Genomic DNA, 23,853 nt, shown 5'->3' on the forward strand with positions numbered 1-23,853 from the left:
GTTTTTTATTCTGACTTGAATGAAATGAGTTACTCATACTAAAAAAAAATAAGGTAACAATTTGCACAGACATATTTAAGTAGGATCTTATTACAATGTTAAGTTACAATAGCTTAAATTAATCAATTATCACCACTTAATATCACCACAACTTTTGGAAAATATTAAGTTGGCTCAACTTATTTGAGTAAAGTCAAACATTAAAGGACTCATAGGATTTACTTAATCACAACATTGTTGGAATAATTAAAAAAGATTGATGCAAATTGTCACCTCAATTGTTTAAAGTTGAGCCAGTATATTCTTTTATAGAGTGTACTGAACATGTCAACCAAATATTTTTGTGCACATTAATGACAGGGTTGTCAGATTGATGGTTGCGGTGATTCACAATTTTTGATTTTATTGACTGCTCTGTTTTATACAAGTCTGGGCGATATGACTAAATATCATCAAAACAGTGCAAACATGTCCATCATTTTTGTTTTCAGTGTCGATAAAAACAGGGCTGGACTGCATTATGGCAATATTTATGTAATTTGCACGATGCTACTGGCACTTTTTCTTGTCTTGTATGTAGGAGTGAAGCTGTAGAGAACCATAGAGGCTTTACCATTTGGCTGTTTATTGAAATATCAGAAAACATGCAAATTTTTAATGGTTATATTTACTGAGATATGACATAACCTTTATTGAGATATAAAATAGAGCTGGGCAATATGGCCAATATCTTCTATCAGCATTAGGCGTGTTTCCATTAGGCACTTTTCCCTCTAGTGAGCCGCTATGGGTGTGGCTTGGGAGAGAGAATTGGCTTAGGTAGTGGCTCAGTACCTGCCTTGGGTAGATACTTTTTGAGCCGCTACTTACTAGTCCAGGCTGATTGGATACGGTTTAGGCGGGATATGACGCGAGTAGAACTTGACACAACCACAATTATTATTTTTTCAATCTCCTCATCAATGGCTCACATCCTTGTCTTGTGCACGGTCTCTGAGACCATACAAACCAACGAACAGTAACACAGAAATCATTTCCTCTCCTCTTCTTCCATGTTGACGTCTCCACTGTTTGGATTTGTCAGCGTCGTGTCACTGACGTCATGGTCAAAATTGTCGCTGAGTCATCACGTAAGTGTCGTAGAACTATTTAAGTCACATTCGAACTCCGTTGATTAGCCGCTACAAAAGTACCTGTATGGGAACAGAGACTGAGGGGAACTAACTAGTGGGCGGAGCCAAAACACTCAGCCACTTTCCAAAAAGTACTCAGTGAATGAATCTGGATCAGGATCTGGATTTGAATCAGGATTATGATTATGATCTGAATTAGGAGCAACAATGAAGCAGCTTATTGACTGCTGACTCATCTCTCCTCTTACCGGCCCAATTGCTTAACATCTGCTTCAGTTATATAGAAAAAGCTGGCTATCATCTAATGTTGGGCTAAAAATAAGCCTTACTTAATCTGTTTCAGGCCATATTATGCCTTTTTTGTGGCTCAAAACTGCAACAAATGAAAAATGATGAATAATTTTGAACTGGAGCATCTGCTGATTAATTCCATAATCAATACAGGCAGGAAAGAAAATGAATAAACCCCTGTTTTTAGTGTCTTCGCCTCCATCTTTTCTAGTTTATTGTATGAAATGATAGAAAGAAATCCCTCTCAACAAGCAGGTTCGCTGGATTGCTTACGGGACAATATGTTCACACAGTTTACTTAAAAGATGTACTTGTGCCACTGTCTCTTATAACTGCCTGCTAATCATTCATCTTTTGTGGAGGAGGGTAAATAAAAGTGCCAGGTTCAACAAAATTAATAATCTACATTTGCCTCCATCCTCTGTGGAGTACAGTGCCATTAGCTATTGGCCAGCGGCAGAAATAACGATCACAGTTCACCTAAATTGAACTCAAAAGCAAAAAGTCCAGATTTACTTACTATCCTCACAAGTGACTTTACTAATCGCAGCCATTCCATTTAAATTAACTGATGTAGCCGGAAGCGTTTCCTGTTTTTAAAGTGTGACCGAGCCTTTACAAGCTGCACAGGCAGATCAAATCTGCATTCACAGGGATCTAATCTGTGACATCATGTTATGAGACTTCCTGGCCGGCCAACAGGTGACCTTGACACCTGATTTGGCAGCACGTCTCGCTCACTTTCACAATGGACCCCTGATTACATTACCAATGAATTGGCTAGTGAGAAGTGGATGAGTCTACGTTAATGACACCAGATAAGTTGATAAACAGTACCGAGGATGCATAACTTTGCAAAGAGGAAACTATGGTGGCCAGGACCCGCCATTGCTGCAAATAAACCATTACAAAACTACACAGGAAGTGGCTAACATGTATAGCACATTCAGTCTTGCATACACAAACAGCTGTTTGTGGCCCTGAGCACTCGTATAACCGTTTATAGTCTATTTTCTAGTTTATTTTTATCTATTTTTTTATAGTATATTTAATGCTATGTCTCCAGACACATTTAGCAACATATAAAGTCATGATTTGTGAATTAAGTCGTTACAAAATCATGTTATGAATTCTATTTACTTTGTAACCGGCTTGGTACGGTGGCTGATGTAGATCAATTCAATAAGTGAAGCTGACTGTATTTTACCCTGAGTTTAGACTCTCAGGCTGATACACTGCTGTTAGCAACAACTACTTTTTTAAACTGTATTAATACATCCATTTCCAGTAGTTCAAATAGTCAAATAGTCAAAAAGTCATATATCCCCAACCAAGTATTGAGTCATATAGATGGACATACTTTTCAGAGGGCTACATTTCCATATTAAACATACTTTTTAAAATTGGTATTTTGTAATATAAAATTTTTTGAGACACTGAATTTTAGGTCTTCATTAAATGTAAGCCATAATCATTATAATTAGAAGAAATTACATAAATTGACACATGAAATGTTCATTCTGTGTGTAATAGATCTATATAAAGTGTTATTTCCACTTTTAGAATTTAATTACTGACATAAATACACTTTTCTACGATATTCTAATTTATTGAGATGCACCTGTTTGTATGGCTTTAAGGCAAAACAACGTTTATTGTGATTTATATGAGCAAACATGAACTTTCAGAGCCGAAACACTGCCTGTAAGACAATAAGTAGGGATTAATTTACGGAGTTTCTTTTGTTTGAAGCGTTCCTTTTATTTGTAGCAACGTTTCTTTTTGTTTGCAGCGTTTCTTTTATGTGCAGCAATGGCGGCTCCCAGCCACCGTAGGAAACTCCTCAGCACACTCTGCAGACAAGTTCGTGCAGAAACACAAAAGCCCAAGTCGGTGGCGTGCAGGCGATTCGCCCTCGTCGTCCCACTGTGTCTTGTGTGCAAGTTGCTACTTTAATTAACATCTGTTTAAGCACTTATCACTTGAGCTATTCTTCAGCAGGCCACTGAGGCAGCGGCTCCACTACAGCGAGGTGAATGAAACAAAACACGGCTGATTAAAACCACATTTGTTTGCTCGGAGCAAGATTAAACACACACCAACATTTACCAAGTCATGTATCACCAAGTCTCCAATATTTAAACCATTCTGCAACTTAAAAAAACACGCTCCTGTCTGTCTGGCTTCTTCCTCCCCCCTGTCGATATTTAGACTTTCAAGTGAACATCTTCACATTTTATGCTTGAATTTATCAGCTCGGAGCAGACAGGCAGCGTTCAAAATAAACAACATTTTATCAATATTTGACAAGAGCACATCCTCAGAAACCTTACTTACTAGATATTTGACATTGAGTAAATCGAGATTACTAAGTAGATATTTTACAAGAGACTTACGAATATAAATAAATACTGTAGGCACTGAAAAACTTGCCACTAGAGAGTCCTTTTTTCAGTTGGAAAGGATCCACTTTGCTGCAGTCCTTGCCACTTTTACCTCCACTGTTGGCTTGGTGGGGACGCAGACAGCCATGTGCTTCACTGACACATATAATGACGCAAGATATCTCTAATCACCTGCCAGCAAAGAGTCTAACGAGCATATCCGAGCATCACAAAGTGAGTAACAGCGACCGTCCTGCTCATGCTATGGCTCTTCTGTGATTCATTTCCTTCTCTGGCCCTTTGGCTGTCTATTCTCTTCAGGAACACCCGCAGGCTGCTCCGCTCAGCTGTTTCTCAAGCTGCTGTCCTGATCTGAGGTTTTGGCTTTGAATCCCCCCCCAAAGTCCTTTACTGCTCTGCTACTATGAGATTCTACTAAATCAACTTCAACAGGGCCCAGACCTTGCTTTTCAGCTCAGCCCTCGCAGCAGCTCTCCCTTTAGCATGCATTACCTGCTACGCCTGCTCTCCAGTCACACAGAATGTGAAAAAGCAGTAAAAAAAAAAGAAAAAGAGAAGGCAGATTATTAGTCTGGATGGTGGAGGCGGCTCCGCAGACGTCTTCTCCATTAGATGTTGGCTGCTGTGGTTCTGCTTTAAAAGCTCTAAGTGACTCTGGGAAGAAGCTAAGAAATCTGAACTGGGAAAATACCAATTACTCATGTAATGTGACTTCATGTAACCACTCCAAGCTCATATATGTTGACAAAGAGAGCTGCTTTAGGAGGTTTTAGAGCATGCTTTCCTCTGGAAACAGGATTTTCTCACTGCTACTGAGGTCATTATTTTGTGGCCATATAAAGCATATAAAGATAATTTGAGCAGGTACACTGTAAAAATGTTTTTTAATTTTTTATGGTAAAAAGTCTGGCAGCAAAAGTTATCAAACATTTACAGTCAAATAACAAAAAAACTGGAAGTACTTTTTAACAGATAATTTCTTTAAAAATACAGATAATATTTGTATTTAAAATATATATAAATGTATACATCTGTAGAATAACATTTGCTGCCAGACTTTTTAATTTTTTAATTTTTAATTTTTTAATGTTTACATTCACGTTTTACTGTTAATTACTAATATTTTTAATTGTACATTTAGCTATTTTTTTTTATTTTTTATTTTATTTTTTAAAATAGAATTATTTGTAATTTAATATTTAAGACCATTAAGCACTTGAATTATGCTGTAAAAAAAATTATCATTTCCCATTATATTAATTTCTGGATTTCAACTTCCATTTTATGGTTAGTATTTGAAATAGAAATAATTTCCTTTTTTAATGGCATCTGCACTTAATGGAGAAAAGACAAGAAAAACCCTTTAAAATAACTTTTTTCAAACAGCTATCCTTGTGCCACATTTAAGGCTTCACAGTCTAAGTACTCTCTATTACAGCTCTCTTTGTAAGTCAAAGCTGAGCGTATTTTGACAAGAATAAAGTGCTCATTTAAGTGCATCTCTCCACACTACCATGACTCGACCTTTCACACCTTTCGCACCTCGACCCTGTTGCAGTAATGAGTGTTAGTGGCGTGACCGCCTCTTTGTGCTGCGACGAGCTGATTACTGGAGAGCTGTTGCTATCTCTGGTGAGCTGCCCTCTATCTCCGTCCTCTGTCCCTGGACCATAAGCCTGGCCAGCACACCATCAATCAGGAGACCACAACAGGACCTCACGTAATCACAGCAGGCTGCAGCGAATGATTGTGTGTACATGTCTGCGTGCACCGCCTGTAATGTGTGCTGCTCCTGTGTGTGCATGCATGCATGTCTATGTTATAGTGGCGATTTTACAACCAGATATGCTTGAAGCAATTTTTCACTTTGCTGGAGCTTCACGCCTCAAGAAAGTCCACTGACAGCCACCATTTACTATTTACTGGTGTCTCACCATGGCCAGGTCTCTAATCTTGTCAGTAATTATAAAAGAGGTCAGTTTCTGTGGGTGTTAACTATCAGTTGTCACTCTAACTATCAGCCTCTAAATTGCATAATCAGTTAAAAATAAATGTTTCTTTTTCAGTCCAGTGCTGAAACTATTAGTCACTTAACTGATAGGCAGAAAATTAATTGTTTATATTAATTTTTAAGCAGAAATGACAAAAAATGTTTTGCTTATCATATTTGAGCATTTGTTTTCTCTTTGGTTTGCTGTTTTTATGAAAATATCTTATGGTTCAACACAGTTTGCTGGAGAAACAAGTACTTTGAGGATGGGCTTTTTACATATTTCTTCCATTTCATAGACTCAGCATTATTAATTAGTTGGAAAAACTATAAAAATGTAAGAATTAATGATAAAAAATACAAAAAAATGACATTTGCAGCCACATTCAGTCTATAAAATGTCAGAAAATAGCCGTAATTTACCATCATTGATCTTTTTATATCTCAAAATTGCCTGTTTTACTCACAGATATCAAGGCTGTTCACTTTACAATGACACACAAAAGGAAAACGCAGCAAATCGTCTCATTTGTGAAGCTGAAACCAGAGAACATTTGGCCATTTTTTCATGAGGAATGGCAAAAAATAGAGAGTCAAGAGTCAGTCGTGAGTTGCTTATGGCGATGTTTGTGCCTACACAGCCAGAATATGCAGGGTGGGACTGACGGACCTTTGGCTGCCTCCGCTGGTGTGACTGACAGTCTGCAGCTAAATCACAGCAGGGGAAGATTGTCTGCTTGGCAGGATGAAGCTGAGTGTCCCCCTCACCTTTTCTGTCATCTTTAGACAGGTGTGGTGCACAGGTGGGGGCTGCCACTGAGAGATGCCATCTAAAGTTACAGTTTGTGTTTATGAACTGGCTCGGAAAAAACAAGGAAACTTGACAATATAAAATCTTATCTTGCAGCAGCAGACTGAACGTGCACAAGCAGCTTAATGACAGTCACTTAATTACTTTCATTGTCTTTTCAGGTTCAGTTCAAGGTCAGAAAATGACATGGTATCAGGTAAAACATGAGCAAAAGTTGGCTCATTTTGGGAGTTTTCAGGCAATAATAAAACTGTATATTATGACACAGTGAAAACAAACATCTGCCAGAGCATTTTCCTAGCGGCAGTGCTGTAAAAAGAGAGCGATTGAGTGTATTATTGTCTGCAATATATGGCTACATATCAAAAAGAAATGTGCCATTTCCAAAAGTTGGGGGAAGTTAAATTTATTTCACTCCTAATCCACAAACTTTCAAAGATCCCCTGTGCCCGTGGGAACTCCTCTAAAAGGAGTCACTCAGTACAAATTTGCATCATCGCTCAAATTCACTGCAGAAGAAGGTGCATTATTTGTTACCCCCCTGACATTAACACAGCACAATAGAAAATGAGTGGCCCTTCTTTTTTCTCTTCGCCTCATGAAATATTGATACTGCAAAATAAAGACCATTGTTTTTCTCCATTATTTAGGCACCTCTGTGGAGGTGGGTCAACAAATGCTCCATCATCACTGACTGACTGGCAAAGAAAACGGAGCAGAGAGAGCCACCCTGCACCACTGAAACGCAACAGTGTTTTGCAGCCTTCAGACTGGAGAGTCTTTTTTTTCTGAAGAGGTCAGAGGCTTTAAATGAAAGCATGTCGTGATTAAAACTGTTGATATGGACACTACATCTGCAGGCCTTTCCACGCATGCACAATCAAGTTAATTGAGCTGATCTGCGTGTCCTCCTGCAAGGTGAAGCGCACTGGGTGTAATGGAAAACACAAACTGCTCGTTGTCTCCCCGTGCGTAAAGTCACTGAATAATGATCACTGCATAATAATGATGATGATCAGAGGCGAGCCCGAGGCTGTAAAAAACCCTCCAGTCGTGCCGAACTGACAGCAAGGCACCGGCTATCACTCCCAATTGACTCCGAGTGCAAACGTCTATTACCAGCGTAGGCGACCAAATTATGATTTTTTCCTCCAAAACACCATTACCAAGCGGTCAGAGAAGAAGTCACCGCAGCGCTGCATGCAAATAGTATCCAGTGTTGGCCAACCAAAGCAGGGAGACTCAGGTTAATGTTGGTATTAATATGCGGAGTGAGAGGACACGGTACCTGTTCTTGCTGGTGAGCCGTTTTCGGCGGTGCACTGCCTTCCTTCGCCGTGGTCATGTTTCCTTACAGCTGGGAGAAACTGTTTGTTTCCCCGGCAGGAGGAGGGGGGGAAAATAAATGCAAATACGGGGAGATACACCGGTGCAGCAGAGAACCGGCACGCACAAGAAGAAGAAGAAGAAGGAGAAGAAGAGGAAGAAGGAGAAGGAGAAGAAGGAAAAGAGAAGGACGGTGTGTTCACGGCGCCTACAGGCTGCGTTTGCAGCGGCCAAGGTGTGAAATAACAAGTGGTGGAAGGAAAGGACGCGCTGCTCGAGATGAGAAAAGGCAAAAGATTCTCAGGGAAAGCGAAAGAGAAGAGGAGGAGCAGACAGGAGAGGAGAGGAGAGAGAGAGAGAGAGAGAGAGAGAGAGAGAGAGAGAGAGAGAGAGAGAGAGAGAGAGAGAGAGAGAGAGAGAGAGAGAGAGACGCGCATCTCTTCTTTAAACGCTTCATGCGGGACTCTGGCGTGAGCCATTCAATAGTCCACGAGCACGCACTGACACACACACACACACACACACACACACACACACACACACACACACAGTGGACTTCTGTTTCTGGTCATTTTTACAAAGCAAGAACAGAAAAGAAATGTTATTTTCCTCATAATAATACTGCAAATGTGCTTTTTGATAATAATAATTGCCAAGAGGGGACTTGCATATTTGAGCAATCTCTAGGGGACATCCACTGACTTTCCTTTTTTCTTTCAAAAATGCTAATTTAACTTCAATGTTATCAAAATTTAAACATTTCTCTGTTGCAGTGTTTTGTTTCTAATTACAGAAAGAAAGTTACATAACCCAGAAATTGTCATATCCAAATGCTGCAGGAATACTGGCATACTTGCAGATTTAATTATTCTCAGCCAGTTTACCAGCAGCTTTAACACAATATTGTCTCTGACAAATTAAGGGGTAGATTTAATGAGATGGATCTCTGTCTTTTTAAATCGTGGATATGAATGAGAATCACAGAAATGTGACACATTGTGGTTGACATATCAGAATGTTCTGGTTGCAAATTAGTATTTGATGAGTTTATGTTCCTCATGAATTCAGCATTAAAGTTTCAGTATTTAATGTCAATGTGCATTTTGATTTGCCAAGACGGGACTTCATCACTACCTACACAAGAAAACGAGAATTAGGGATGTTTCCATCAGCTGGTTTAGAGTAATTAAACAAAGCTGCATTAACACACTTTGGTCAGAAGATGGCGGTGTAATATGTTGCTGCCGGCTAATCCGTCAGCAAACAGGAGAAGAAGAAGAAAGAGATTGTGCGAGATAGAAAAAACAACAAAAAGAGTTTGCTAATCGGACAACTTTGGCCACCCACGAGAAAAAATGGAGAGACGTCTTTAGGATTTGGATTCAATTGGGAAACTTATAAATGTTCTGTCGTGTCATCTTGGAAACAGCTGATCAGTCATGTGAGTTAAATGTTCGCTATGTCAGAACGAAAGCGTTTCCATCTACTGTTTAGCCCATTAACTATTTTTCGTACAACAACCTCAAGCGAGCGTAAAAACTTTTTTATATTTTACGAAAGTTTTATCGAATTTTGGTGTTTCCATTTAGCTTTTCTCATGTGAATCTTGAAAATGCTCACAGAAATTCTTTGGTGGAAACGCGACTAGAGAGACCGACAACCATTCGTGCCCTCATTGACTCCTACGGGCAATTTAAAGTCACCCATTTCACCTGAGTGCATATGTTTGGACAAACCGGATTCGAACCTGCGATGCTCTTGCTGTGAGGTGCTAAAGACTTTGTTTGTTTCTGTGAAGAAAAAAAAGATAATTTAACTTCAACGTTATAAATATTTTAACATTTCTCTTGATTAAAAAAAGCAATTTTACCTGGAAATCAGAGATAACTTGGCAACATGTACTATAATATCTCTCTCTAACACACATGTTTAGTTTGCAACTCAGCCATGGGCGACAATGTGTTGCAGAGTGAGTGGATATCAATTAAAAATGCACACTGAAATTAAATGCTGAAACTTTAATGCTGAATTCATGAGGAATATAAACTCATCAAATATTAATTGGCCACCAGGACATTCTAACTCTTATTTCAGCCACAATGTGCCACATATCTGTGATTCTCATTCATATTCATTATAATAAAAAAAAACAAGAGATCCATGTCATTAAATCTACCCCTTCATTTGTCTGAGATAATATTGTGTTAAAGCTGCTGGTAGACTGGTTGAGACTAATTAAAGCTGCAAGTCTGCCAGTATTCCTGCAGCATTTGGATATCACAATTTGTGGGTGATGTAACTTTTCTTGCTGTAATTAGAAACAAAACACTCATGTGTTGCTGCACTGATGCGTTAGTAATAGTACTGAAACACTAAGTGGCTTGAATGTAATGCAACAGGGTTCAATATTAAACTCATACAGGCGGCAGCCGAAGTAATAACACTGAGTCAACACTGAGGATGTTTGAAATTATGTTGAAGACATGAGTGGCTGTAAAAAGTTATGATCCAGAAGATGAAGTAGTTGCAATAAAGTGGGAACTTGTTAGGACTGAGACAAAAACTGCTTTTAATAAAGTTCAGTCATTCTGAGGTCCTAACTAAATCTTTGAGACTGAAATATAATCAGCATATTCAGTTCAGTGCAGCAGCGCTGAAAGGAGCCTCTCATGTTGTCTACATTTCACGATAAGAACCAGACTTGTTCAATTAATTACATCTACAAAAAGCGGCGCACAATCCCCCCATTAAACACTGCGAGGAAATGACTTACTTTGATTTGCTCTGAGATGTACTTAATGTTAATTAATACCTTAGTCTCCAGTTTGACTCTTTATATTGCAGGTGTGCAACCCAATGTGCTGCACGGTTAATTAAAATCAGGTGGCAGCTTCGTGGAGTCAATTACGCTGGAATCCCGAATGAATGTGAGAACTGTTGCGTCGTGTGACCGGCAGGGCAGGAGAGGGCTGGTCCTTCAAAATAAAGTACACTCAAAGGACAACATCTACTGTTGGATGAGATCTTGTTGTGTTGCTTTGGTTTGTTATGTAGTTCCACTAAATCTGCACTGTAACAGATTGCTGAAAGAAAACAGCCAAATTGTGACAGTAACATACTGTTTTCTATTAAAAAGGTATTATACGGGGCGTCCCGGTGGCTCACACTGGTAGAGCGCTTACCATTAAGGCTGAGTCCTTGCTGCGGCGGAGCCGGGTTCGAATCCAGCCTGAGCTCCCTTTGCCGCATGTCTTCCCCTCTATCACCCCCTTTCACTCTATCACTTTCAATAAAAAAAGCATAAAAATGGCAAAAAAAACAAATAAAAAAAAAACAAAAGGTATTGTACCGTAGAAAACAATGCATTCTGGGCAATATTTGTAGGTAGCTTGCCGTTTCCTGTAAAATATTTGAGATATATATATATATATATATGATATTTTCTAAGTCCCTTGTTGTCCACATTTTTAATGGCTGTATTTTACTTAACTAACTCATTCAGTTTATGGTATATTAAGATTACTGAGGTTATTGTGAAGCCAGCGCTTAATTCATAGTAATTGGCTTTCAGACAGTAATATGCTCTATTTACAGAAAATGACTGCATTGTATACTGCAACGATATTGCAACTCGCTTCAGCACTATACTGTGTTTTAGTCTACTGTAAGAATCAATGAAATGCAGGATTTTACTGTAATTCTGTATGTGGTTTTATCACAGTACCATACTGTAAAGTAGATAACAGTAGATGAACTGTAAAATTAACAGTAGAATGCTGGCAACCCTGCTGCCAGTATTGCCAGTACAAGACAATTGTTTACAGTGTGCCCCATTAGTTTCAGCTATGTTAGTAACTTCTCTACATTTCAATCAGCTATTTTTGACAGTTACCAAAGTAAATGTTGGCACTGATTCTTTACTTGAATTATGTGAGAGCTGAATTGGAGCAGCACTTACACTTTCCATGCCTGCTCAGTCAACAAGAGCAAGAATCTAGTTCTGTGAGGATGGAAATAGCCACTGCAGTGCTTTGAATGAAATGCTTAATGTCAGCACGATAACATCTTCACAGTTTTAATAAGCTGGTGTGTGGCAGATATAAGTTTTTACAATCATATTCTGATCTGTTTCCGTTTGCTAATTAGCACAAAGTATTGGATGAAATTGGAAGAAATTGACCGATAATGGCACAAGATGCACATTTAATGGTTGCATTTTTGTAAAAAGTGAGATTTCCATGTCTTTTTTGTATTATAAAGCAAGTCTAGGTGTGATATAAATACTGCAAAAGTATCAAAATGCTCAATCTCGAGAGTAATGCTGCAGCCTGTATTCAGATACTGTGCTTTTAAACAAACTGCCAGGACTTTCTAAAGGTTGTGGTGCCACAACTATACTTTATATAAGTAAAAAGTGCAGCTACAGCTGTTAAAGTTAAGAGCCGACTGGGCTTTTTGGGTAGGGAACTTAAAGAGACAGGCGCTAAAACTGAGTTTCTTAGACAGAAGGTGAATGCAGGTATACTCAGACAGACAGTATGGAAAAAGTATGTATTTTTTTTATATTAACTAATTCAAACGTGTTGTGGTAGAAACCTAAATACAGGTATGAAACTGCATAACATGTCCCCTTTAAGAGATCAACAATGATGCTTCAGCATAAAACATGAATGTCTGTAGCAGATTTCATCACAATCCAGTTAATAGTTGTCAAAACAGTTCACTAAAAACAAATATGACAACTTTACAGTGACACTAGAGAAACATTCAGAAGACTTTATCAAATGTGTATGAAAAAGTTCATAAATTGACCAACAAACTGAATAACTGACCAACATTTGATGAGGCAGAGGGTCAATTAATTTATTCATCAACATCACTCTATAAAAATAAAATTAATTTAAAAAATCATTGTCATGTTAAACCATTGTATCTTAAATTTAGGTCTTTCCAATGTACATAAAAAAAGTTTTAAGATGCATTTTTTTTTATGAAAACCGTGATTGAACCATGATCTGTGAGAGGTAAAGAACACCATTGCACTAAATATTGATTGAAATGGTTCGTAATGGAGTTAATAATGAAATATAAACAATGTTTATTGGGATTTTTTGGTTTCTCACACTTTCTGATGATTAAACACGCCCCGGGTCAAAGTGACCCATGAACATTATTGCAGTTCCTGAGAAACGAATATAACAACAGGGTTAAGCGATCAAGTTGTCAAAACAAAAATGACAACTTCACAGTGACACTAGATAAACATTCAGAAGGTTTTTTCAAATCTGTGTATGAAAAAAATCATAAATTGACCAACAAACTGGATGAAAGACCAACATTTGATGAGGCAAACTGCTAGAGCAGCTAAAAAACAATTATAATGACCTCGTATTTCTCAAGCTATTGCATTAGCAAAAGATTTGCAATGCTGAAAATTATGCTTTAGTCATACGCACATTTCTGCATTTTGATTCTTCCCACATAAAGCCACCAAACCTCATGTCTGCGCTGTCACTTCAGAGTTATGAGAAAGAATGAACGCCCACCCAGAGTTCACAGCACCGTCCACTTGTGGCACCAAAACTACATTAGCAGCCCTCTCCAGCAGCTCGGCTCCGTGTTTACCATCAGGACGATGATGTATGAAACTGAAAGGACTTCTCAACAGCCAATCAATCAGCTCCAAACTAATGACGGCCACTCTGAGGCCAAAGCCCTATTGGCTGCTGACGGATGCTATGTGGTGGCGCCGCGGCAGCCGAGAACACAATAAGCACCTTATTGTGGCTGTGTTACGGAGTGAGTGGACAAACCTCGTGTCTCTGATGTTGACAAATGGACGGGGGACGGCGGTGATGAATGCTCCCGGGGGCCCGGCTCTGTTTAAACACACATTCCTTGGAAAGTCTGGAATTAACTGACTGATTGTTCCAACTGGACGCAACAAATGGAGCCATCCACTCACTTCTGCCTCATCATTTCAGTCTCTAGCTAGCAGCAGCATAATGAACATCCTGGAAGTGCTTTTGCACCAATTAAGACTTTAACCTAATCAATACATGCCATATTCTGAAAACGCAGCACAGCGATGCGTTATTTTTTTGGCACTGATTATAATTCTGTAATTACTGCAAACAAAATCATTGCTACTGGGCGATGATTATGGAGATAAAAAATAATTGCTATTGTTAAAAAGGCATCTCTAATTAACCCAGCAAATATTGTGCCTGGTATTTATATTTAGATTGCTTTATTGCAGCCAAGAGGTGGACTGCCTGGCTCAGAAATGTCTCTGATACTTATTTACACGTGCATCCTTTTCAAAATAGCCTCTATAAGAGAAGACAGAGAAATCTGATAGGAATCAAGAAGCTAATCAACCAGAAGCTCCGAAAAAATGAACTGATGCTCTTCATTCAAATTGAGAGCACAAGGTTGAAAATGGAAGGGCTGCTTGTGTGAAAACTACAAAGTAAACATTGCACAGATTGAATTCAATTTCTGTTTTCTTTCCTCAATTTAATTTGAGAACCACAAACCAAAGCAGAGTCCGTCCAAGACTTTCAGTTTGCGTAACGCAAACAGTTGTTTCCTCGAGTGCTCTGGCTGTGCAGCTTTTTAATTGAGATATTTGGAGAACTAAAGCGTTAAATCCCTGTTAACACCACTGGGTACGAGAGGGATCATGCACATTACATGGAAATCTGGTGTTTTTTTTTCAAAGAAGTCTCCTGTTGAAACTCTAGGAAGTTAAAAAATGCAGCCAGGCAGAGTGGAACAGCACAGTATGCTCTGAGAAAACACTTAAAAGCACAAATAACTTTGGTTTATACGATTATTTAAACCAAGTATATTGTTTTTTTCTCATAGTCGCCACCCACATGCATAAAGTGAAGTCCCTATTTGGTTTTAAGCTGATGCATGCACACATCCACATCCATAAAATGTGTCCCAACACACCCATTTGTGGAGAAAATGGAATATAAAAAAAATGTATTTTCCGATTTATAGCCAGCTGCACTCTCCCAGAACATATTCTGTCATTGCACATGGCCAAAGCCATCCATCAGTGTTACATTAATTCCTATATCAAACCCTTCAATGCAGCAAGCCCCCAGTGCGTAGAATAGCCAGGGGAACAAGTGTAATGGGATGTTTCAAAAACAAAAGTTGTTCAGAGCTGTAACACCCCATGACTTGTTTTGATTAAATACTTTAAGGAGGTATCCGTTTCCTGCTGCGCCGCAGTGTTATTTCTTGGAAGGTAAATTTTGATGCGGACAAATCTCGTATAGTATATGATGGGAGAAGCTCGAAATAAGGCCGATATCGCCCCAGAGAGAGGTCGAGGGTGGATAAGTGATTACTCTGGCGTTGACACAGAGCAAGACCAAAGGTCTGGGATTCTCTCTCTGAGACTCTGCTTCCCAGCAGGTGGTGCGTCGGAGGACTCTGTGCCTCAATTTTTCCGCTCTTACTTGTCTGACACATGATGGCAAGCATCGGGATATTGGAAAGAAAAAAGTAATTGCTTTTCCATCTCTCCTCCTGCTCCCTCTCCCTGTGAATACTCTATGTGAGGTCCTTACATAAATACAGCTCGGACCCATCATCCTGACAGAGAGGGGGATGCAGCAGGATGCCGTATCTCCTCTAGCCGCCATACAGCATTTCATGCCAGGTGTGACTCACCAGCCTTCACACCACTCAGCCGTGAAATGTCAACAGAGCCAGATTCCACGAACCGTGCATGCGTTTTTCCAACACCGGAGCCGATGAGCACGTCTGTGGTGGTGAATGAGTTTTCATCCTTATTAGCATAGACTCTTTGTACAGTACGCCCTCCCTGCTGGAGACTGGAGCTCAGGAATAGAGACACAAGTTAGTCAGGTCTGCCAGTAGTCACATTTTGACGAACTGAGGTTTGGAAAACTTGAAATTTTTTGATGTATTCGTGATAGGGCTGGGCGATATTGTCAAAACAATATAGAAATGGCTATTTTTTATCGATTTTGTTTCTATTGCTGTATCGCTATTTACTAAAGTACTACTTTAGCTTAGTAAACTCCCATCTGGAAGGGATATCAGGAAAATTACACTGTAATAAATTATTTTGTAGTCATTTCATTTCACTTAATATATTTGATAAAATGTATTAAACATAAATGCGTCCTTGATTTTGAGGCAGTTGTTTAAGTAGCTTAAATATAAAATGTTTTAGATAGAATCTACTTATTTTGATCACATTAAATATAATCTTTATGTGTATGTAATTCTAAATCAAGAGAATTTTGAATGAATCCAACACAATAGAATTAGTCCATTTTTAATTGACAGGCACTTCCTGTTAAGTTGTTATTAACTCAACTTGTAACATAGTTAGATTTAATTAATAATATTGCATGCAATCTGTTGCCTACATTTTATTGAGTAGCTATTGTTTATCTTTTTTTACAGTGTATCACTAATTACAAAAGTACTACTTTAGTTTAGTAAACTTCCATCTGGAAGGGATATCAGGAAAAGTACAGTGGATAAAACTGGGGTCTCTCTTTTTCCCCTTACATTTATTGCATAAATGCAACAAGCACAAAAACTTTATGTTGACATCACTGATTTGTATTTGATAAAAATCTCATTTTGTAAATATTGTGAAATCACCAAAAGTCAATCTTACAATATCATGACATGCCTTACAACATCATGACAATATAGATATGTTTAAGTATTTGGTCAAAAATATTGTGATATTTGATTATTTTCTTAATGATTGTTTCACACCATCACACTACAGTACGTTATTGTGCCTTGAAATGACAAATGTGTTGTTCTAAGTTCTAAACCAATAGCATAACATGGAACTATATGCAGTTAATTTAGACCGAGATATGCATGTATGTATACATTATTATTGACCTAAATGTCTGTCAACTGTAAAAATACACTTAACAGCTGTTTGATTGATTCATATTTCAACATTTGGTAAAGCATGTTTGGATAAGATACATCCATCCATTTCCCTCCGCTTATCCAGGGCCGGGTCGCGGGGGCAGCAGGCTAAGCAGGGCATTCCAGACGTCCCTCTCCCCAGCCACAAACACATGCTAGGCCTATATTTATTTACATTTTTTTCAATAATTTCACTTAAAACTGTAATATTAATTTTGCACAAAACCCTAGTAACATTTTAATCAAGAAAAATGGGCATCACAGCTTACGAAAGTGCCGCCGCCTTAAACTCAAGTCAAGTTTTCCTATTTTTTGATTCCAAATACTGTATCTGTGGCCTCTCTTTCACACTCAGGTCCTCATTGCATTATGGCAAAATCATACTAATAAATGCTCATTATGACCTATTAGTATAGCTGGTAGGCTAACTTAAAGTTAGTAGGCTGTTTTATCTTCATTGTAAGGCTCAAAATAAGGTTTTGCGGCTCCATTACAACGTTTTTTAAAATATTTTGGCTCTTTTGTTAGTGGAGGTTGCTGACCTTTGACCCAGGAGTACACAAATATAGGCTTTATAATGGATTCAGTATTTCATAATGAATGCCATTATTAAGATATGAAATGACCTATACTGTGATATTATTTAGGCCACGAGTTTCTGCTGCAGCACTGAGAAATTACAAACACTCAACCAAAGTCTAAAGTGAGAATTCTGTTTACATTTCTATCTTGTTTAAGTCACACAAACCTATTTTTCTCTCAGATATAATACATGCTAATGGCATATTCTCAACAGGTGTCGCATGGATGTCATCTTGTTTTTGAAAAGGCTCCGTTGTCATGACAACAGCAGTTGCTTCATGCATTAAATGGGGTTTGTTCAGGATGGCTTTAAGTCACTGCTTTTGTGTTTTGCACTGCATAATATGCTTCAAAAACTGAGCTGATGGTGAATGGCTTTTTGAAATAATTTTCAAGCCTTTTAACAGAAAAAAAAACAAAAAAAAAGCATTGATGGAGAAGATAAAAGAATTAGTATGCAACACATATCCAAACCCAAAAAAATCCATTCTTAAAAAAAAAAAAAGGCAAAGCAATCAAAGTAACTGTGTCAAATAACACTATCTAACATGCTCTTTGAGAAGATGATAAGTGGCTGATTCGGCGCCGTATCGCCCCTTCAAGGACTAACACTTCCTGCTACACCCCGGATAATAGCACGCCTCCAAACAGCCCCCGCTAACACATTTAGGGCCCCGCTAAAAGGCCAGCACACTGCAACACATTTCAGCACCAGGTAAAAGGACAGCTCCCGATACTGATCCAGGCGCCATCAAAAGCTTCACTGTGCTGAAATAGATTTCAGCACCGCTTAATGGACAGCTCCAACAGTGCATTTCACCGCCACATTCAGAACTCCTTTCACCGAGAAGAGGCGACACGGAGGGAAAAATAACAGCACAATGGACTTTTTTTCCCCTTCTGCAGAAGATGGTGAGTGCAGAAGCCACGAGGAAACGATCCGGAGTATGCATCACATGTCATTAGGGTCCTATCATTATTACAAATTGATATGGCTGGGAGGGATACGTTCTTGTATGACAGCTGTTAATAATAACACATCATTATTCTTAATTGCAGTGTTGGATAACCGTCCTGCAGCCTACAGGCCCAAAGTTTAACCGAAAGTGAAGAAGGTAGCTGTCAGAGTAAAATGTGTTTTTCACCTTCTTCACTAATGCTACTGGAGTTAATTCAACAAGCCTCAAACTCAATATTTGCTGATACGGTCAAGTCAGTGGCAACAGGTTTGACTATAATATGAAGGCATTAGCCAATTTATTAGGTACAGTTGAAACCAGAAGTTTACATACAAATATATAAATATAAGATATAAGATAAGATAAGAGAGAGAAGATAAGACATGACTTTATTTATCCTGCAGTGGGGAAATTTACTCATCAAAGCAGCTCAAGATACAGACACATAGATATAGAAAACAGTTCTTTGCATTTTAACAGATATTGCACATTGGAGAAAATATATTTAAGCATGTTAAATAGGTTAAATAGGTTGTTGCATGTAGTAGTTTGAACATCTATGAAAAAATATATTTAAATATGAAAGTGGTATATGGCATATATAATATAGGAAAAATACAGAAGGCCTATACACTGTATTAAAAGACACATAACCTTTTTTTCTCTTTGTCTGACCTTAAATCAGACTAAACCTTTGCTGTTTTAGGTCAGTTAGAGAGAGAATTTTCTAGAGATGTTTTTTATTACAATGTATGTAAAGTCCTGGCTTCAACTGTACATGGTGTACCTAATAAAGTGGAGGTGTGGTCTTCATCTGCTTCAAGGTTGGACGTGTTCATTGTGTGTGATCTTCTGCCTACCCTGATGTAACGAGTGGTTATTTTTTGCCTTTTTATCATCTTTAACCAGTCTGGCCATTCACCTCTGACCTCTGGCATCAACAAGGCATGATGTCTCACTAGATATTTTCTATTTTTTGGACCCTAGAGATGGTTGCACGTGAAAATCCCAGTAGATCAGCAACTATGCCACTTTCAAAGTCAATTAAGTCACCTTTCTTCCCCATTCTGATGCTCAGTTTTAACTTCAGCAGCTCGTCTTCACCATGTCTACATGCCTAAATGCATTGAGTTGCTGCCATGTGATTGACAAATTAGATATTTGCATTATTGAGCAGTTGAACAGGTGTACCTAATAAAGTGGCCGGTGAGTGTATATATGTTACATGGTACGGGAAGCTTTTATTCAGAAGTTATCTATTCTGGAAAACACTGTTTATCTAGAAGGTCAGAGCCAATTAACTAAGAAAATAGCGATAATAATAATTAGACTAGGTCCATATTTCTCATTGGTGCTTTTTCATCTCATATGAACACAACTGAACACTCGTCCACTCAGCCCTCCCCCTTTTCAAGTGTGTCAAAGAAGTACAGTGGCCTTCAGGTAATGTAAAAACATGAAAGACCATTTGTAGAACCAGTGTTAGGTTTCGTCCGCACCGGGCTGCTATGGAAACATGGCAGGCTTTATGTAAGAGGACTCGCTCCATACGGAGATACAAAAGGCTCTTTCTCAGCTAAAGAGATGCAGGAATATTATATTTAATTTCTGCAAATAGAGCCCCCTGAATCCTACACACTGCTCACAAAGCGTTAAATCCGTCATTTCATAAATTTAAAGAAGGCCTTTGTGAAAGTTCTTCTAAAAGTGAGAAAAATACATGAAAATATTACCAGAAAAATTTACTAAGTTTCAAAAGTCAAAATATTACAGAATCATAAAGAATAACCCCTTTCAGAGTGTAAAAAGAACTTTGATGTTAGATATAACTTGGATTGAAATGACCTCTAAAGTTATAACTTTATCATTCTTATTAATACCTGAAGTTTACACCTGTGTGGATATGCAGAGACTGAAATGTTTTGTCTGCAAAATCATTGCAACCGGCAAGTATAGATGTTATATAAAAGTATAAAAAAGTAAAACTTGGAAATAGTCAATTAAGGTACAAGCACCACAAAATGATACTTAATTGCTTTCACTTCCCGCCACAGCAACCTACATCTTTTTATATAAAAGTGTTCAGTGTAGCAGAGAAATGACAGTAATGAGCAACAACTTGAATATTCCCTCTAATTTTCTTTAGTGTCAGCAGGGAACTTGTCATTCCAGCGATGCAGTAACTAAGCTGGAGTTTTCATCAGAGAAACTGAATTAAAAATCTTAAAATACATCTGATTGCAAAAAAAAAAAAAAAAATGACACCTTTTAATTAGTTTGTGCTAAACACGATATAATTACTATAATGACATCTGCTTTTAATCCAAAATGGAGGTGTTTCTGACAATTTTGTAGGAAATGGGCACCAAAAACACTGTAGGGTCACCGTCTCAGAGAGGTTTCTAACATGGGGGTCAGGGACCTCACAAGGGGTCACAAGATTAATTTAAAGGGTCACAAGAAGATAAATGTAGAAGGGAGCAGAAAAAAAATGCTAGTATACTAATATATACTGATTTCTTCTAACATTTCTCCTTTTGGTTCTCCCTCAAAAAAGTATTTTTAGTATGTTTATTTTTTTGTTGTAAAGTTGATTTGGGTTGTTTTCAATATTCTTATATAGTTTTTAATAATTTGTATGGTGTGCTTGGTGTTTTAATTTTTGCTGCTGCTGTAACAGTAATTTTCCAGTTTGGGATCAATAAAGTCCATCTATCCATCCATCCGTCCGTCCATCCAATCCAATTCAATCCAACCCAACTTTATTTATAAAGCGCTTTCAGACACCCACAGAGGGCCAAAGTGCTTTACATAGCGATAAATAAAACAAAATAAATCCATCCATCCGTCCGTCCGTCCGTCCATCCATCCATCCATCCATCCATCCATCCATCCATCCATCCATCCGCCAGCCATGAATGAAGGGAAGTAAACATTACTTGTTTTTTATCGGTCAGAATCTAAATTGGTTGGGTATAGGGCAGTGTGTTGGCTGAAATCTGGTGGTATGATGTGATTTTATTACATCATACCACCAGATTTCAGCCAACACACTGCCCTATACCAACCCAATTTAGATTTTTATTACATTATATCGACTACTATCCGTTAAAAAACAAAAACGTTTGAGGCTAAACTTGATCAATAAGAGACGTTTAAAAGAGACGGTCAACAGAAAATATCAAAGCCCCACTCCCAAAATACACATTTTTGCCTCCTACAGTGATACATTGCAATATTTAGATCTCACTTTAGGAAAACTGCCATTGGATAAAAAACACTTTGCGATACGCATTAAATCTGACTTAATTTTTCTCATAAAATCACACTAGTGGGCTGTGCAATTGCAACATTAGAGCACTTCTTCTTCAATCTGTCTGCTACAAATCTTTTCAGGTAGAAAAATTGCCTAAAAATCGATATAGTGTTTTAAAAAAATTGATACAGTATCACAAAGCATAATATTGTGATACTCAAGTGTATTGATATTTTCTTACACATCTCGATGGGACACATTTAGCTGACTTCAGTATCTGTGAAGAAAATAAACTTTCTTCGCACTCTAATGTGGCATAATGGGGTTCAGAGAAAGCATAAACAAAGAAACCAGCCCAACCTGCCTCCTAATTATATGCCACGGGTCCGGCGTTATGGCAGTGTGCTCCATTAAAGCTTATTCAATAAACAGTAAGCCACCAAACTGTGCGCTTCAGCAGTTTTTGCTTTCTCGGCCTGAATTAGAAATAGAACTGTGACTCCAAATGGCATAAGAATCTCTTTTATTCCACAGGGGAGTTAAGATAATACCCAGTTTCTCCAAAATAACTCATGTGCTCACTGGTGAAGAGTGGCCGGTATTAAACGGCAATCATGTTCTGGCTGGTTTTAAAGTGCAGCGTGTGAAGTTGCGGCTCAAACAAATGAACGAATAGATAACAAATCGGACTTCTTTTCCACGAGAAGTCATCTGTATTATCCGCAACTGCAGCAGCGGTTGAGCTGGAGCGGCCGCGCGTGTTGCTCTCTCAGTCTCCACACCGTGATAAATCACAAGTCGGGAGAACATTTGTCACAGTGGGGCCACACGTCCTTTCATCACACCAGGTCTCTCTCTCTCCCCCCCTCCTCGCTCCGTCTCCCAACTCGCCTCTCATTCCTTCAACCTCCATGGTAGTTTCATTCCTCACAGAAAAGCTTTGTTGTGAATTTGTCACTGCCCGAGCCTCTATGCTGTGTTAGCCATGCCCTTGGGTTTCTAATAGGGCCAGCAGTGCATGGTGCTGCTGAGATAGAAGCGTGGGCTCGGTGGGGACGCTCTCTAACCCCGCCGGAAGAAGAATAGACAGGTAGGACACTGGTGCCACAGGGGAAATTTGAATACAGAGACTTTACGGACATACGTCACACTGAAGTGGTGTTTGACGTATGCATAGTGTGCACCAGCATTGTACAGAGACGTATAAAAAAAGTGCACGACAATGGATCTTGAAAATGAGGGGAGCTTGGTGATACCCAGAAGGAAACACTGTAATTGGATCTCCTTTTACAGGCGCTGGTACCCACATTCTACTTGACACATCCCTCCCTAGTAGCAAAACTAACAAAAGCCTCCCTCACCGTGATATATTGCACGCGTCTTGTTATTTTACCTCAAAATAATGCAGCAGGGCGTCACAGCAACAGGAAAGGAAGTGAGGATCTGAAAGTAAAGCTGGCACCCGGGGTTCCTGTCTGCATCCCAAAGGCGGGAGTCAATACGGATCTGTACCTTTAAATTTAAAAGTCAATGACTATGTCTGGAGCTTTTGAAGATGGAACAAATCAGCCTTGATGGTGAGCTGATTTAGGGGGTAATTATAGAAGTAGAAGTATCCCAGATATGCAGCATACACCCGTGGAGTATTCTTTTGTATGAGGATGAGGTGAAGATGATTTGAAATATTAAAGGTGAGATTGCAAGCAGGGGGATACTTCCTCGAAGCAGGCAATAAAATAACTCATTAAAACTTCTCGTCTCCTAAGACAGAAGATAAGCAACTGGGTAAGGAGGGCGGATTCTGACAAAGACAAACCAAATAACCTCGAGGGCGACGATTCGTTATCAGAATCTCCCCTTTTATTGAGCTTTTCAGATTCAATGCCAAAGCCCCATGCATTCCAGTAATGAACAGGATTTCAATAAGTAGAATTTTTCTGGATGAAATTTCTTTTCAAGTGCATATGGTAAGAATTTGTCTGCACAGGTGTATCAAAAAATGATATGCAACACTAGATTGAGAGATCAAACATAGTATTTTAACCCTGAAAAATGAATAAATAAACTATTTGAGGTGACTTTACATTTAGAGATAAAGAGCGTAATCCATTTGAAATATTTAAAAAGGATGCCTCTGTGTGCGCGTTTGAT

The 23,853-nt window shown here is 38.6% G+C and overlaps 1 protein-coding gene across 5 annotated transcripts in view; it reads right to left on the bottom strand.

The window, feature by feature from the left end:
• dpp6a (dipeptidyl-peptidase 6a) overlaps positions 1–23,853 on the bottom strand; it is a 310,062-nt gene that overhangs the window by 136,269 nt on the left and 149,940 nt on the right. Inside the window, exon 1 of one of the 5 annotated variants that reach the window (XM_059327305.1) lies at positions 7,919–8,264. The exons of the other annotated variants lie outside the window; for them this stretch is intronic. Within the exon in view, the coding sequence (XP_059183288.1) occupies positions 7,919–7,975 (57 nt within the window). The 5' untranslated portion in view covers positions 7,976–8,264. Of the gene's footprint in view, positions 1–7,918; positions 8,265–23,853 lie in introns of those variants that run through there. 5 annotated transcript variants of the gene reach the window in all.

This window comes from Centropristis striata, chromosome 23 (assembly GCF_030273125.1).
Source record: "Centropristis striata isolate RG_2023a ecotype Rhode Island chromosome 23, C.striata_1.0, whole genome shotgun sequence".
In the NCBI taxonomy this organism is placed as follows: Eukaryota; Metazoa; Chordata; class Actinopteri; order Perciformes; family Serranidae; genus Centropristis; species Centropristis striata.